We start from the raw sequence: 13460 nt of genomic DNA on the forward strand, positions 1-13460 counted from the left end.
CCTGTGAGAAGAGGCACAGTTGTGACTAATGGAAGTGCTAAGCTCATCTGACAGAACAGTGATTACAAAATGCATAACCCAATCAGGGCAGTGTTAACATGAAGAGGAAGCAGCAGGTCTTTCTGTTCCCATCTCACAGCGAAGTATTTTTTGCAGCCTTGTGTTCATCAGCTTCCTAAGCACCATTCCTAACCTGAAGAATCTGTCAATATCAGGCTACAAACTGTGACAAGATCCATCTTTTTCTTGTATTTGGTAGAAGCAACCACAGCAAGACCCTGAGATGATCAGGAATTTAAAAAAACTAATAAACTCCCTGGCTTCTCAGAGTCTCATGTGATACCAAAAATCAGTTTTCATCCATATAAGATGCACTGTAGCAGACTCAGTGATAGGCAGTAAGTGACAGTTTCTTTGGAGAGTTAGAGTTGTTTTTCCAGTGTTTTAGTAGCTCACTACCAGGTGTCCTACTAACCACTTCCTTATAGCCACTTTTTAATATATTCTCTCACTTCAGAGAAAAATGTACAGTCAAGTTACTCTGCTAACACCACAACTAAAGCATTCATTTTTTCATTTCTTCACTGAATAAAAACTGTGCATATTTGAATCTTCCTTTAAAAGATGTGTGTGTATTTCATTTTAAGTGTTAACTATTGAGAAGCAGCTTTTCCACTTTCAGTTGTCAAGCCTGGCTGTTCTCTAGGCTCATTCTCATTACAGGAAATAATCCATGTTCTTTTGTGACTATTTCTAGCCTAGGTGGTCTGACACAAAGCCAGCTCTAAATGGATTAATAGGTCTTATCAGAGATGTCTGAATCTCAAGAGAATTTAATACACTTTTCTGCTTTGTATTATGACAAATCCACCAGTCAGTCACAGATTCCATCATCTTTTGTCCATGATTCAGGAAGCAGACAGTTCCAGGTCTTCTACCATTGTGTAGTCTGTTTATTGTTCCTTTTATATAAACAAGCTCAGTGCCACCAGGACCTAAATCTCATTGTCTGGTGAATTTACTTACAGCGAGAAGGTTCCACATGTTCCTTCACATTCAGTCAAGTCAACTCTGTCCACGGAGCGGCAGCCATTGTAGACGATAAAGTCTGTTCTATGGCGCACAGAGCACGGGGTGCTGCTGTCCAGAGGGGCACCTAGAGGGAAAGAGCAGAAAACACTTTCAGTGAAAGAGCTCCAGAAGTCCCTCACTCCTCAGCATTCCCCCGGCTTCACTAGGGCACTCAAAGAATTGCCTTAAGGGGTCTTTCTGCTTCAGCTTAAACTTCTCCAGAGAGATCGGACAGTAAAGGATTGGAATGACAAATAGAAACATAAAAGCCTATATTCTAATACAAATTTATCTGGAAAATGGGCTGATTTAAGAGAACAATTCATTCTTTGTATTGTTGATGCAGATGCACTGGCATACTTACAGGTTTTGCAACAACCGTTAGGTAAGTATGAAATAGTTCCCTAAAAGAAAAAAAACAGAGAAAAAATAACAGATTATTTTTCTATTTAAAATAGGCATTAAGGCCAAAAACTGAGGAGAACAATTCTTCAGTAGCTGGAAATAACCAGTGAAACTTGTAACACCGATCTAAATAAGCATTTCCTGCCTTGAAATCTATCAATTTACAAAGGATTGTGAAAACAAAAACATTCTTTGAAGGAAGTCTACAGTTAACACCATGCAATTTTTCCTCAGAAGCAATTCCAACAAAACAGTTTCTCAGAGGCCTCTTTATTTGAATGGGAAATATGCATGGTGTTACTGACTGAACAGCTTGTGTTTCTTTAACATTCAAGGAAACCTGGTTCTTGCTGAGACAGAGCCCCAAACAAAGCAGTCAGCAAAGATTCAGTATCTCGGTGCTGACCAGTATTTTGGCTACTGAGAGACAGCTACCAGTTATAAACCTTGAATTCTCACCCAGGTATCCTATTTTATACACTCTGTAGGGCTATGCAAGGATGCATCTGGAATTTTTGCCCTTAGGACTGAGAAATTATGATGAAAGGCCATCAGAGGTAAATTTTACTTTTGTTGTTAGTTAGATGGCAGAATTGAACTGAAGTAATCTATGTATGGAGCAGAGGGTAAATTTTCCACTTTTACTCACAGGTTTGCAGCTCTCCTCATTGAATGCTGGACAGGTAATCTCAGATGTGGAAGCGATAAGCTGGCTGTGAACATCTACACAGCTATAAATGGTGCAGTTGTTGCGAGGATCATTTTTAAAGTCTCCAGGCTGCAAGTGAAATGAAAAATGTAACAAGGAAAGCTGAAGGGAGCCCAGACAGATTTTCTTGCCCTCTGATAATGACATTCATCTTGTTTCCCAGTCAATTATTTTTAGGTTAACAGCCATTTTGGGATACAGATCACGACATGAATTGCAATATGCCATACATGGACAGAATTTCAGTTTTATATGGTATTTTCCTTGAGAAAGAAAAATGTCTCTAAAGTACATTGAGTACTTTAACAAAATCATCTATGCCAATGGATTTTGGGTTCAAAAGGCTAGACTGCAGTATGTTAATAACGAAAAATCCTAAACCTTGATCCACTAGGGCAATAAAATTGTTTCATATGGAGGCTTTAATAGTGTTTTTCAGCATACAGAAATCAAGTAACATAGAAAAGCCTAAGCTTCCAGACATTGGAAGAAAACCCCTTCCAATAGTACTGGATTTCTCATTCCAGGAAGGGCCTTACAGATAATTTTATTTCATGGGACCTACCTTCAGGTCAAAAAATTGTAGCTAGGTTTTGTTTTAGATGAGATTTTGATCATTCAGGTGCAAACTTATACTAAAGCCTTATCTCTAGCAAGGAGATGTTCCCTTTCTGGAACTGGGAACTTTACAGATTTGGTGGAGAACTAAGACACAGAGCATACTTACACTCAAGATGAGTTCAGAATTGTCTGCTGTGTGTATAATACACTTGGTCTGCACACATTTTCCACAGCATTCACCTTTCACTGGTTTAAGTTCATATCCCTATAAATAAATTAAAAACAATAGCATTATGATAGATGAATTTTTGAGAAATAAATTAAAACATATGACTCCATTAATTGATTACACTTTGAAGTGCAGTCTAGATTTGTGACTTTCTGTACTCCAACCCAACAGAAGACAAGTAATAGAAGCAGGTTATAAATGGAATACATTAAAGCACTAGAATAAATATACATAATAATTAAGTATCACTCCACACGGTGGTCTCCAGAAATTTCCCAGCTAATTCTGACAGTGTGAACTGAATGCTGACAATTTAACAGTCAATCTCAGGCAGTAAACTGCTCCAAGAACAGTTGATATCCATGCTGGAGTTGGTCTCTGGGTTTCAACCCCCTGTCCTTTGCTTAATTTAATATTACACTGTAATAATTAAAATTATATTAATTTCAATTAAATATTAATTAAAATCAACTAATAAAATATATGGGGATTTTGGGGTCTTTTGTTTCTTTAAGTTTGCCACTTACTGGTTGACAGTATGTGTTGCAGGGGACATGTTCACAGGAGATGATATTCAGTTGAGTGCTGACGTTAACATCATTTGTGCACAAACAATTCTGACACTTGTCAACAAAGACTGAGGAGTTGGGCTACACATTTTAAGGAAAAATAAATCACATAGTAATGAGATATTACATGTTTAACAGACATATATTAATTAAAAAAAATGTGTAAATGAATCAGTAGAAAAGGAAAAAATCATAAAGACAACTGAATAGCTATTTGGCTAGCCATTTATGAAGACAACATTTTAAATACTGAATATAATTTAATTATATTAATGTGTGTCTTAATTGAAGTCCTGTATAGCAATGACAAACTCTGATATTAAAAGAATAGGTACAATTACTAGACCCAAGTGAATTTATTAGAAATCTAGAATTGGTTAGAATACTTATTTATATGTCTTGTAATTTATGAAAACAGAGTTTAAAACTGAAATAATTTGCTGACAGTAAATGTGAACTGACTTTTATAAATGCCAGCACATTTAAACCAAATTTCCTCTATGATACTGAAATCCATGTAGCTGTTCAATTTCTTTCCTACACAGGAAATTTCAGAAAATATTTAGGCTTTCTAAAATTGACAGACTCCTGACAGAAGTTTGAAAATTTTGAGAATATTTATTGTACTGGATAAACCTTTTCATAGCACTTCTAATAAAGCATACTAACTGGTCTTTTAAGCATTTTTAGAAGATGATTGGAACAGAGCTTACCAAGAACTCAGCATTCTCGTGTACACAAACCCCCTTGGGAACTGTTAATAAGCAAAGATTTAGATGTTTAGAGAGGAAAAAAGAATAAAAAATGTCTTCACCCCACTCTAATCAAACTAATTTCTTCCACAATCAATCACAATTCATATGGTTATTCCCCAATTCTGGTAGCAGATAAGACATGTACGAAGTATAAAAACTAACACTGCACGTGCAAGAAGGGAAAGATTTGTCCCAAAATATGTGGTTCAGTTCATAGCCAAGAATGTCCACTTAACAGACACAAGTACTTCCTTTTTTCAGTTAACAAGAACTGTAAATCTGTATTCTACTGGGGATTCTGGGGACTTTTTGCTAGATTAAACTGAGACCATTGTCCCAGTTAATTCTGTAGCTGCTCTTACATGTATTTTTATAAGCAGGAAATTTAACTTGAGCTGAGCCATATCTGATTCCCTAGTTTCATAATTATACCACTAATAACCAATTTTAATAGTAGTGGGTTTGTACAATCTGACTGTGTTTAACACCTCTTTCAACAGGTTATTACATACAGTCTTATTAAGTGTAATGCTAAATTACGTAATAAATAAAACTATAAGGCTCATCACTGTAATAGATTTCCAAGTGACTTACCACATTGGTATACAGGACAGCACTGACCAGTGGGAATATAAGAATGAACTTCGAATCCCAGTGAGCATTTGGGGGCTTTGGCTGTGCACAAGCTTGTATTGCATTCTGAGGAAAAAAAAAATGAAAAAAAAAAAAGAGTAAGTCAAAAAGTACACTAAATCACAGCTACTAGAAATAAGCACCTATCAAAGCCCTTAGGATGAACTTTCCATTGCAAGGGAACAGTCCAGATTCTCTTCAAATAAACAAATTGCAGATAGGGAACATGTTTTTCCCTGTAAATCCAACCACTGGATATGGGGTATTGTATTAGTTTATGAATCCTCTTCTACAATGCAATTATCCTGTGTTGATAAAGTATCACCATTCTATGCAAAGAAGTAGGGAACAACTCCTACTCTCTCCAGGATTTTAGGCAACTGCTAGAAAATGAAAATCCACAGAGAATTCCATAATTTCTCTGCATTTTGCTTAAATAAAACATGACCCTTAACATAAGAACAATAGCTTGAGTTATGTTGAGTCCCATAACTGTAAATTCAGTTATACTGAATCACTGCAATATTAAAATGTATTTTCCCTAGCACTGGGCAAGTTGATTTAAAAAAGCATGAGGAAAGATACTATTTTGTACTCCCTGATGTAGATCTCTGGTACTAAGCTAGTTCAGTCTCTTTTCCTTTCTATTTCCAAGAGGTATAGAAAGACTAGAAACGGAAGTATAAACTCACTGCAAGTGAAAAGAGGGCAGCAGGAGTCTTTAGGATTGACTTCAATGACTTCATAGAAGCCTTCTCCATCACAAGTGACCTTCTTTTGATCACATACATGAGGCCCACATACAATGCCATGTTCACCTTCCAGGCAAATACAGTCCTGACAGTCCACTGTAAACTTTTCTCCAAACTGTGATTGAAAAACAATAAAATGAGTGATTGCATAGTAACCAATTAAAAGGAACAGAAGTAAAAGAAGGAATACAAAGTTTGGAGATGACAAAACAAGACTGTACCAGTGGAGAACACTCTCCTCTCCCCACCCAACCTTCTACTTCAAAATCCAAAAGCATACAGCATCATACCTCTCTTGGTATCATATCCACTCCAACACAGCCTGGAAAATACCAAAACAAATTTCCATTACCAGTCACATAACAGGAAGCATCTCTACTATACATTGTAGGAGCACTGCATACAGTCAAATCTATGTTGCATACACGAAGGAAACAAAGAGGAAACAAACATGCATCCAAGTGAAGCAGTAAAACTCACCACAGGTTTTCACGCAGACATCCACACCAGAGTCATACAGCATGGTTCCATTAGGACAGAAACAGCCTTCCACTTGTTTAGTTGATGTGTCATTCTGTCCTCTGTGAGACAAAATGATCAGAGGAACACCATTAATGTCATAGGCACATACAGCAGGATTATGCCAAATAACCTTTCATTGAAATTACAGTGGCAAATGATCTGCACATTTGTGACTGGGGATTGTCAGTGTCTGTGTTTGATATAACAGAAACAGGTCAGGCACCCATATTTAGGGTCAGCAGAATAGTGCTAATAAATTTGACAGTCAGTTTAAGATATGCGAGGAGGTTGATTTTGCTCATTCACCTGTGCATTAGATACAACTGAACAGTTATACAAGCGATAATTAACTGTGAAGGAATTTTTTACCTTGATTTGCAGGTCATCTCTTTAATAGGACCACATGCTCTGTATTCTTTACCTTGAGGACATTCATGAGCTGGAATGGAAGAACGAAAAGGAGGAACAGATCAGTAACAATATCATATAAAAGCCCCATGACCTTATGCCAAGAACTTAAACACTGTTTCCTCATTGCCCTATATATCTATGACAATCCTGAGAAGCAAAGAGGAAAAAGCCCAGATAGTCCCATGTCTCTAAATGGAATAATTTTGTGCAATTTAGCCATAGAGATATAGTACTGTACTTTACACTAAGGTGATAAAGCCTAGAGTCTACATCTTGATTACAATTTTTTCACATAATTTCAGTCTCTTTTGCACAAAGAGGAGTTTCTTCTTTCCCTTTGTGTTCTTACTACAGATGAAAACTGATGTACATGTCACTGAACAGAGTGATCTGCTGATGCCTGCAAAGCATAAAACTGCATACAAAAAAGTATGTACTGATACAGGTGTTTCTGGAACAGTCAATACATGTATACTTTTGAAGGCCCATTTCCATTGTTAAAAATGTTATGGGCAAAATTACTTAAGGAAGCAGCTCCTGTGATTTACTGGTGTCTTCATCACTCTGAAAGCAGTATGACATTACTGCTGAAACAGTTCCACATAATCTTCCGTAATAATTCAATATGAATGGCCAGATACTTACAGCATACACCATTGGTGTGTTTTCTCCAGTCAATGCACACTCCTTGATCAGCACAGGTGGCAGCATAGATCTGCAGACTTGAGCATTCCAGGTCTAAGTTGGGAAGTACACAGCTATCAAAAACACAGGCTGCATAGTACTTTTCAGGCTGGACAAATGCATGGCATGGCTTGAACACACTAGAAAAATAAATATTTATCATTATTAGTTATTGAATGATCCATACATTTTTCAAGGTGCTTAACATGTTATGATGTCTCAACAGAGAACATGGGAGATTAAGGAGATGTGGATGTGAACTATTGATGAGAGATTTATGCTAAGAGTACTTATCCAGATAGTAACCTTCCAACATATCTTAAAATCTTCTTCCCTCACCTACAAAATACTTAGACACCAACATTTTGAGTCCATGAGCTGTATATTATTGGGTGTAACCATGTAAAAATCTCTTTAAAGCGGCTTTGATTTTTTTTTCTTTTTCAGTTCTGACATGATTTCTAAAAATTAAGATCTCTGTTATCAGTTGTACTCCGTTTTCTGATAGTAAATGTGGGAAAAGGCAAGATCACAGGACAGGGGAGGGCTGAGAGTATAGAAGAATATGGGAACATCAACAAAGGTTAGCGTGGCAGCCAGAGGGTTGAAAGAAACTGTCAGCAAAAAATAACAACCAGAAAAAGTGAAAGGAGTAGAAGCAAACCATAAATATACAAGAAATAGAACAATAGTTAGAAACACTTTCCATTGGTAAATTAATCCTAAAATTTCCATTTAAATCAAAGACCAAAGGCTTGTAAAGCCAAGAGTAATGTTACCTTCCCAATAGAAGCTTGCAGATGGAAGATTCTTTGCAAGGCTGTGTTGGTGTTGTGCTTGGTGAACTTGTAGGAACTAGGCCTGGAGAGCACTGTGGTTTGGAAGGATCAACAACTTGCCAATGATCTGCCATGGTTTCACAGTTATCTGCAATGTTTCCATTTGGCAGCATGCAGTCATCTGCTGTGTTGTTATTGCAAGTACCTAAGGGTGGTAAGGAGAGAAAGAATTCATTCACAGATTTGTTTGGAAATTCCATTCATCTCTGCAGCAGGGCTGCCATTGTGGTTTTCTGAGAGTGCAAAAATTGGAAGAGTAACCCTTACCACACTGTCCCTGGGTGTTGTTGCCAAACAGGCTGTAGGGCATTCTGATAGAAAAGGACAAGCCATTGTAGGTCACATTCATTTTCAGCTCAGGAATTTCCACAACACGATTTATGCCTGACTCATAGATGCTCACGCCAAACTTCTTATAAGGCAAAGCCACGAGCTGGTTGTTTACTGTCACCTAATAAATAAAGGAAAACAGAAAAGAAGCATAAATTTAGTTGGACTTTTCAAAACAATTGACTGTTTCTTTGCTTTGCAGAGAGAATGTAAGGTAAATAATATCCTTTTAATTTGTAACAAATGTTCCTGTGTTTTCTTTGTTACTGGAAAGTCAAACTTTTCTTCTCAGAGCCACAAAATGCCCATCAACCATCAGCCATCAACAAATGAGTCTATAAATTCAAGGCTTAAATCAGCTAAATCCTAATACTCAACAGATTAGAGTGACTATGGCATCAAGGACTCCTCATGAAAGTGGAATAAAAAATTCTCCTAAATTCATATGGCATAAAATTTTAGGTTTCTTGGCATAAAGGGAACATGCTTACAGGAAAATTAAGTAACAGAAATAAGACTAAAACTGTATTATATTTTAAAATACAGTAGCCATGATACACCTGTGAAACTAACACTACTACTTCACTCAGCAACTGGAGATTCCTTTGCTTTAGAGAAAAAAAAGAGGTATAAGTGTTGTAATTTTTAAACAATATATTGCAATCTAACTTGTAATATTCTCACATAGTAATGTACAAAAATAAAGCAAACAGTAAAAAGCTACAAAAATCCCCAAACATTTCTCACTAATTTCAAAACCCAAAAGTTGTGACATCACATTTATCGATGGAATAAACATGTAAGTGCCCTATTCTGAAAAATTAAAAAGGCAACACAAGTCAAAGCTACTAATGGTACTTTAAAAAAATGCTTCAGACCAGCACTTAATTGTTATGTCTACCTTACATTATCTCCTCCCATTCCACATTGCTTTCCTTTGTTGCATTAATGTTAATTATCAATTAACTTGTATTAACTCTTAACTCTTAACTCCTATTAACTCCTTAACTCTTAGCAATTTGTCCTCACTCGTGTATTTAGGAGAGATCTGCAAAGATTTGAGATTAAAAAGACAGGAAGTTTTAGAATCTTTTCTCCACATTTGGAGTAAAAAAATGCTTTGAAGTAGTCCTTTGAAGTCCTTTGAAGCAGTCCAATTTTATAATCTAAACTGTTATTGAATCTAAAACACAGATTAATTTTTTCCCAAACCTTGTGAATATAATTATCCTGTTGATGCAGTACTAATATCTGAATCAAGAAATCAATGGTAACATTCTTTAGTACCTCTACTTGTAGAGTATTCGGTTTTGCTGTTGTTAGCCTCACTTCCTGAGTCTCATGTCTCACGATGAGAGTTCGAGGACAGGACACTACATCTCGTGTATCACAATGGTAGTTATCAATGTAGACACCAAAGTTGTCAACTTGCTTATTGATCTCTTCCACAAGGACATATGTACAATTCCCTTGATAGCTGTAGTACAATCCATCAAAAGTCATGTAATGTGGATCTCCCCAGCCAGTGCAGTAGCCTAAAAAACCATACAGCTAAGTTAGGCTATTATTGCAACATACAAAATAAAAACATATCAGACTACAAGCTAAATCTATAGGTTTGGGAAACATCTCAGTGAAGTTCAGGCATTTTAATTTTAATGAAGTGTATATGTCAATGCATGAGCTCATTAGCTAGAAGTCATCAATAAAAGCCAGGGACTTTCAATGCACAGTTTATTTGACATTAATGACAGACAACTGAGAATAGGATTAACGGTACCATAGATATATCTTCAACAATAGTCTGAATAAATAACACATATCCAGGCTTCTACCCTATAGATGTTTGCCTCTGGACATTTAAATCCTACTTTGGGAGACCAATTTACTCTACTAACACAACAGTTATGTAGAGATATGGCAACTTAAGAAAATCCCTCATTTGGCTAAAAAGAATAAAAAGAGCACTCCAACCAACACTAGAAGACTGAGTCACAGCCTTGCACAATACTTGTTCCCTGATAAATATTGTTGGTCTTGACAATACTATTGTTCCCTCAGGAGATCAAATATTCAACAAAATATTTACTTACAATCACACTCCCAGTGCCAACAGCATCCATCTTCATCAATGACTGGCACAGGAGACAGTCCATTGGTACATGTGGGTTTCGGAGGTGGATTGCAGATTACTGGAATCACCTGGACAATGTTGTCTTCTATACATATTGCCTTAGTGCAGTTACAGAGCCACCATGAGTCACCTTGCTGCGTTTGAAAAGAGAGGGGGAGGGAGGAGACAGAGACAAACCTTAGGAAGCAGTGAGACTGACAATAGTTATGCCTGAATATCTTCTGCAGGTTTCTAAAAAGCCGTGTGTTTATTGACAAGCTTTCCCCCACCAGAAACCGGAAAATGGGATGGAAGTGCATCAGTCAGCACTATCTAGGTTTGCAACTGAGATCTGCTAAGTGAAAAGCATTACTTAAAAAAGTCAAGCCAGTAAACTGAAATGGGAATCACCTCTTCTAGTTTCAGCTATCTTACAGTGAGATGCTTCACCTAATCTCATCACTTTAACACCTTCCCTAAAGAACAGTGAAAGACACTCATCAATATGAATGGCCAATATATGATCAATTCCCTTCCATGAATGCCTAGAAGAGATTAATAGCTAAAGCTACAGTGAACAACACATGCATGCACTGTGATAGCATGAGGTTTTTTTCTATCTTCTACCAGTTTTTCAGCCATGTATAATTTATTTTCCTGCAGATCTACTGACAAAGTTGATATGCATCTAAACTATGAGGAGGCTTTAGAAATGTACAAGACACTAACTATGTCAGAGGTGGAGGGTTCAAAGAAAAAAATAAGAACTTGGAGTAAAATTTCACAAGCATTTGAATGCAGTGATGTTTCACAGTCCTCTCCCAAACTGAGACAAATTCAGCCCTGTGGATTTTTGTTGGGCTGCAGTATAAACACACAAACAACTTTTACCCACTCTGGACTTATTCAAAAGCAGAAATAGAAAAGATAGCTTAGCACCACTTAGCTCTTGGTTTCCTCTTCATCAGAGCTATCCTACAACAAAGACAAATACTGAGCTGCGATCTAGATTCTTGCAGAAGTCTTTTTAAAAATTATCCTTGAAGAGTTAATTGTAATATATAAGCTATCAATTCAAATATCTTTGTAAGTCCTGCCGATGCCCAAGAAAACTAAAAAAATAGAACAGACTGATACTTCCTTTCCTAACCAGATTAATGCCTACTCTCTATGTTACTAACATTGAAGTGATATGTCTAGTCTCCATCTAAAGCACAATGAAAGCATGAAATTACCTCATAAGATTCATTAGGGAAAATAGTACAAGTTTTTTTAGGAGTGGTTGGTGTTAGACTTGTAGTTGAACTTGAGCCATTAACTGGAGGAGTTGTACTATGTGTAGAACTTCCTGTAGTGGTGACTGCAGTTGATGTTGCAGTAGGCCCAGATGTAGTAGTTGAGCCAGGGGGAAGGGTTTTGAAGGTGGTGGAGGTGGTTGCATTGATTGTGGTAAAACTACTAGAGGTGGTTCCTGAAGTTGTGGTAAAGCTTTCTGTTGGAGTAGTACCAGAGGTGGTGGTTGACACAGGGCTGGTTGATGAAGGTGATGTTGGAGTAGTAACAGTTGCAGAGGTTGTTGCTGGGGTACTTATTTCTGTTCCTACTGGGGTGGTGGGAGGAGTGGACACTGAGGGCGTGGGGCCTGAAGTGGTTGTCCTGGTGGTTGATGTTGCTTCAGTGAATGGAGTTGTTGATACTGGTGGTGGTGTTTCTGTAGTGCTGCTTGGTCCTGAGGTTGTGGTGGTGCCAGGGCTGGAAGTGGTGGTAGGTGATCCTGTTGGAGGGCTTGGGGTCCTGGTGGTAGTAGTCTTATGGTGAGGTGTTTCTGTTAATGGTGTGGTGCTGGTAGATCTTGAGGGGGTGGGGCCTGAAGTGGTTGTCTTGGTGGTTGATTCTGTTTCAGTAACTTCAGAGGTGGTAGCTGTCACTGGGGTTGTTGACACTGGTGATGTTGACTGTTGACTAGTGGTGCTTGCAGTAGATGTACTTATTTCTGTGGTTCTTGCTGTTGGCAGTGGGGTAGTTGAAGGAGTAACTGGAGTGTTTGTCGATGTCTCTGGTTCAGGTGTTGTACCCTCTTTAAGACAGGGAGAAAACAGAGTATTTTAAGTAGGAAAATTGCATTTTCTTCCTAATGACATCTCATTTTCTACTAAGCATATGTAGTTCAGCAAGCCTAAGCATAGGGTCTTTAGACTGAAATAAAGCAGAAATTGTTTTATTAATGGTTTATGCATCACTGCTGGATTATGAACAAAATCTCCTATGTCCTGCATAGGAGACATGACATAATCTCTTTATCAACAATCATTGCCAGAGAGAACATCTGCAGTGTTAAAACTTTATATTGCAGAGAATAGTTCAGCAGCCCTAGATCCAAGGGAATCCATTGAGTAGATCAGTGAACTCTGGTTAATACTGTACTACTGTCATACTATATTCCATTCCATTCCAAAGACCATTATTCCCTGTGCTGCTTCATGGTGGTTCATACCACCATTGATTATGCTCAGAGTCATTTGATTCTACAGAAACAGAGCAGTTGCTAGAGCAGTCTATGTTCCATTTATAAGGCTCAGGTCTTTTAAGACTACTCACCCACAAGCTATTTTGGGATGCTACAAACGCCCAGTACACTTTTCTGCTTTTTCACATGGCCAGTTATCATTACGGTTGCTAATGGAGACTCCTTTAAAATAGTTTTTGATTAGGATATTAAAAAAGTGTTCATGATTCTCACAGGCCAGCCTCAGAGCCATCTATTTGTGCTTTTATAGCATGACATAAATGACACATGGCAGAGAGAGAAGCACTGTGCATATAATGAGTGCAGTAATAACGCTAGAAGAATTAAGATACACTGGTTCTGCCCAGGCA

The 13460-nt window shown here is 37.5% G+C and overlaps 1 protein-coding gene across 1 annotated transcript in view; it reads right to left on the reverse strand.

Moving 5' to 3' along the window:
- MUC2 (mucin 2, oligomeric mucus/gel-forming) overlaps nt 1-13460 on the reverse strand; it is a 52116-nt gene that overhangs the window by 334 nt on the left and 38322 nt on the right. Inside the window, exons 42-58 of the mRNA XM_062495356.1 lie at nt 11819-12660; nt 10564-10738; nt 9758-10005; nt 8408-8591; nt 8081-8285; nt 7257-7441; nt 6576-6642; nt 6165-6265; nt 5975-6006; nt 5625-5799; nt 4894-4998; nt 4258-4298; nt 3503-3625; nt 2913-3011; nt 2126-2254; nt 1436-1475; nt 1027-1156 (exon numbers count right to left, since the gene is read on the reverse strand). Of these exons, the coding sequence (XP_062351340.1) occupies nt 1027-1156; nt 1436-1475; nt 2126-2254; nt 2913-3011; nt 3503-3625; nt 4258-4298; nt 4894-4998; nt 5625-5799; nt 5975-6006; nt 6165-6265; nt 6576-6642; nt 7257-7441; nt 8081-8285; nt 8408-8591; nt 9758-10005; nt 10564-10738; nt 11819-12660 (2881 nt within the window). The remainder of the gene's footprint in view (nt 1-1026; nt 1157-1435; nt 1476-2125; nt 2255-2912; nt 3012-3502; nt 3626-4257; nt 4299-4893; nt 4999-5624; nt 5800-5974; nt 6007-6164; nt 6266-6575; nt 6643-7256; nt 7442-8080; nt 8286-8407; nt 8592-9757; nt 10006-10563; nt 10739-11818; nt 12661-13460) is intronic.

The sequence above is a fragment of the Cinclus cinclus genome, chromosome 6 (genome assembly GCF_963662255.1).
Source record: "Cinclus cinclus chromosome 6, bCinCin1.1, whole genome shotgun sequence".
Lineage (NCBI taxonomy): Eukaryota > Metazoa > Chordata > Aves > Passeriformes > Cinclidae > Cinclus > Cinclus cinclus.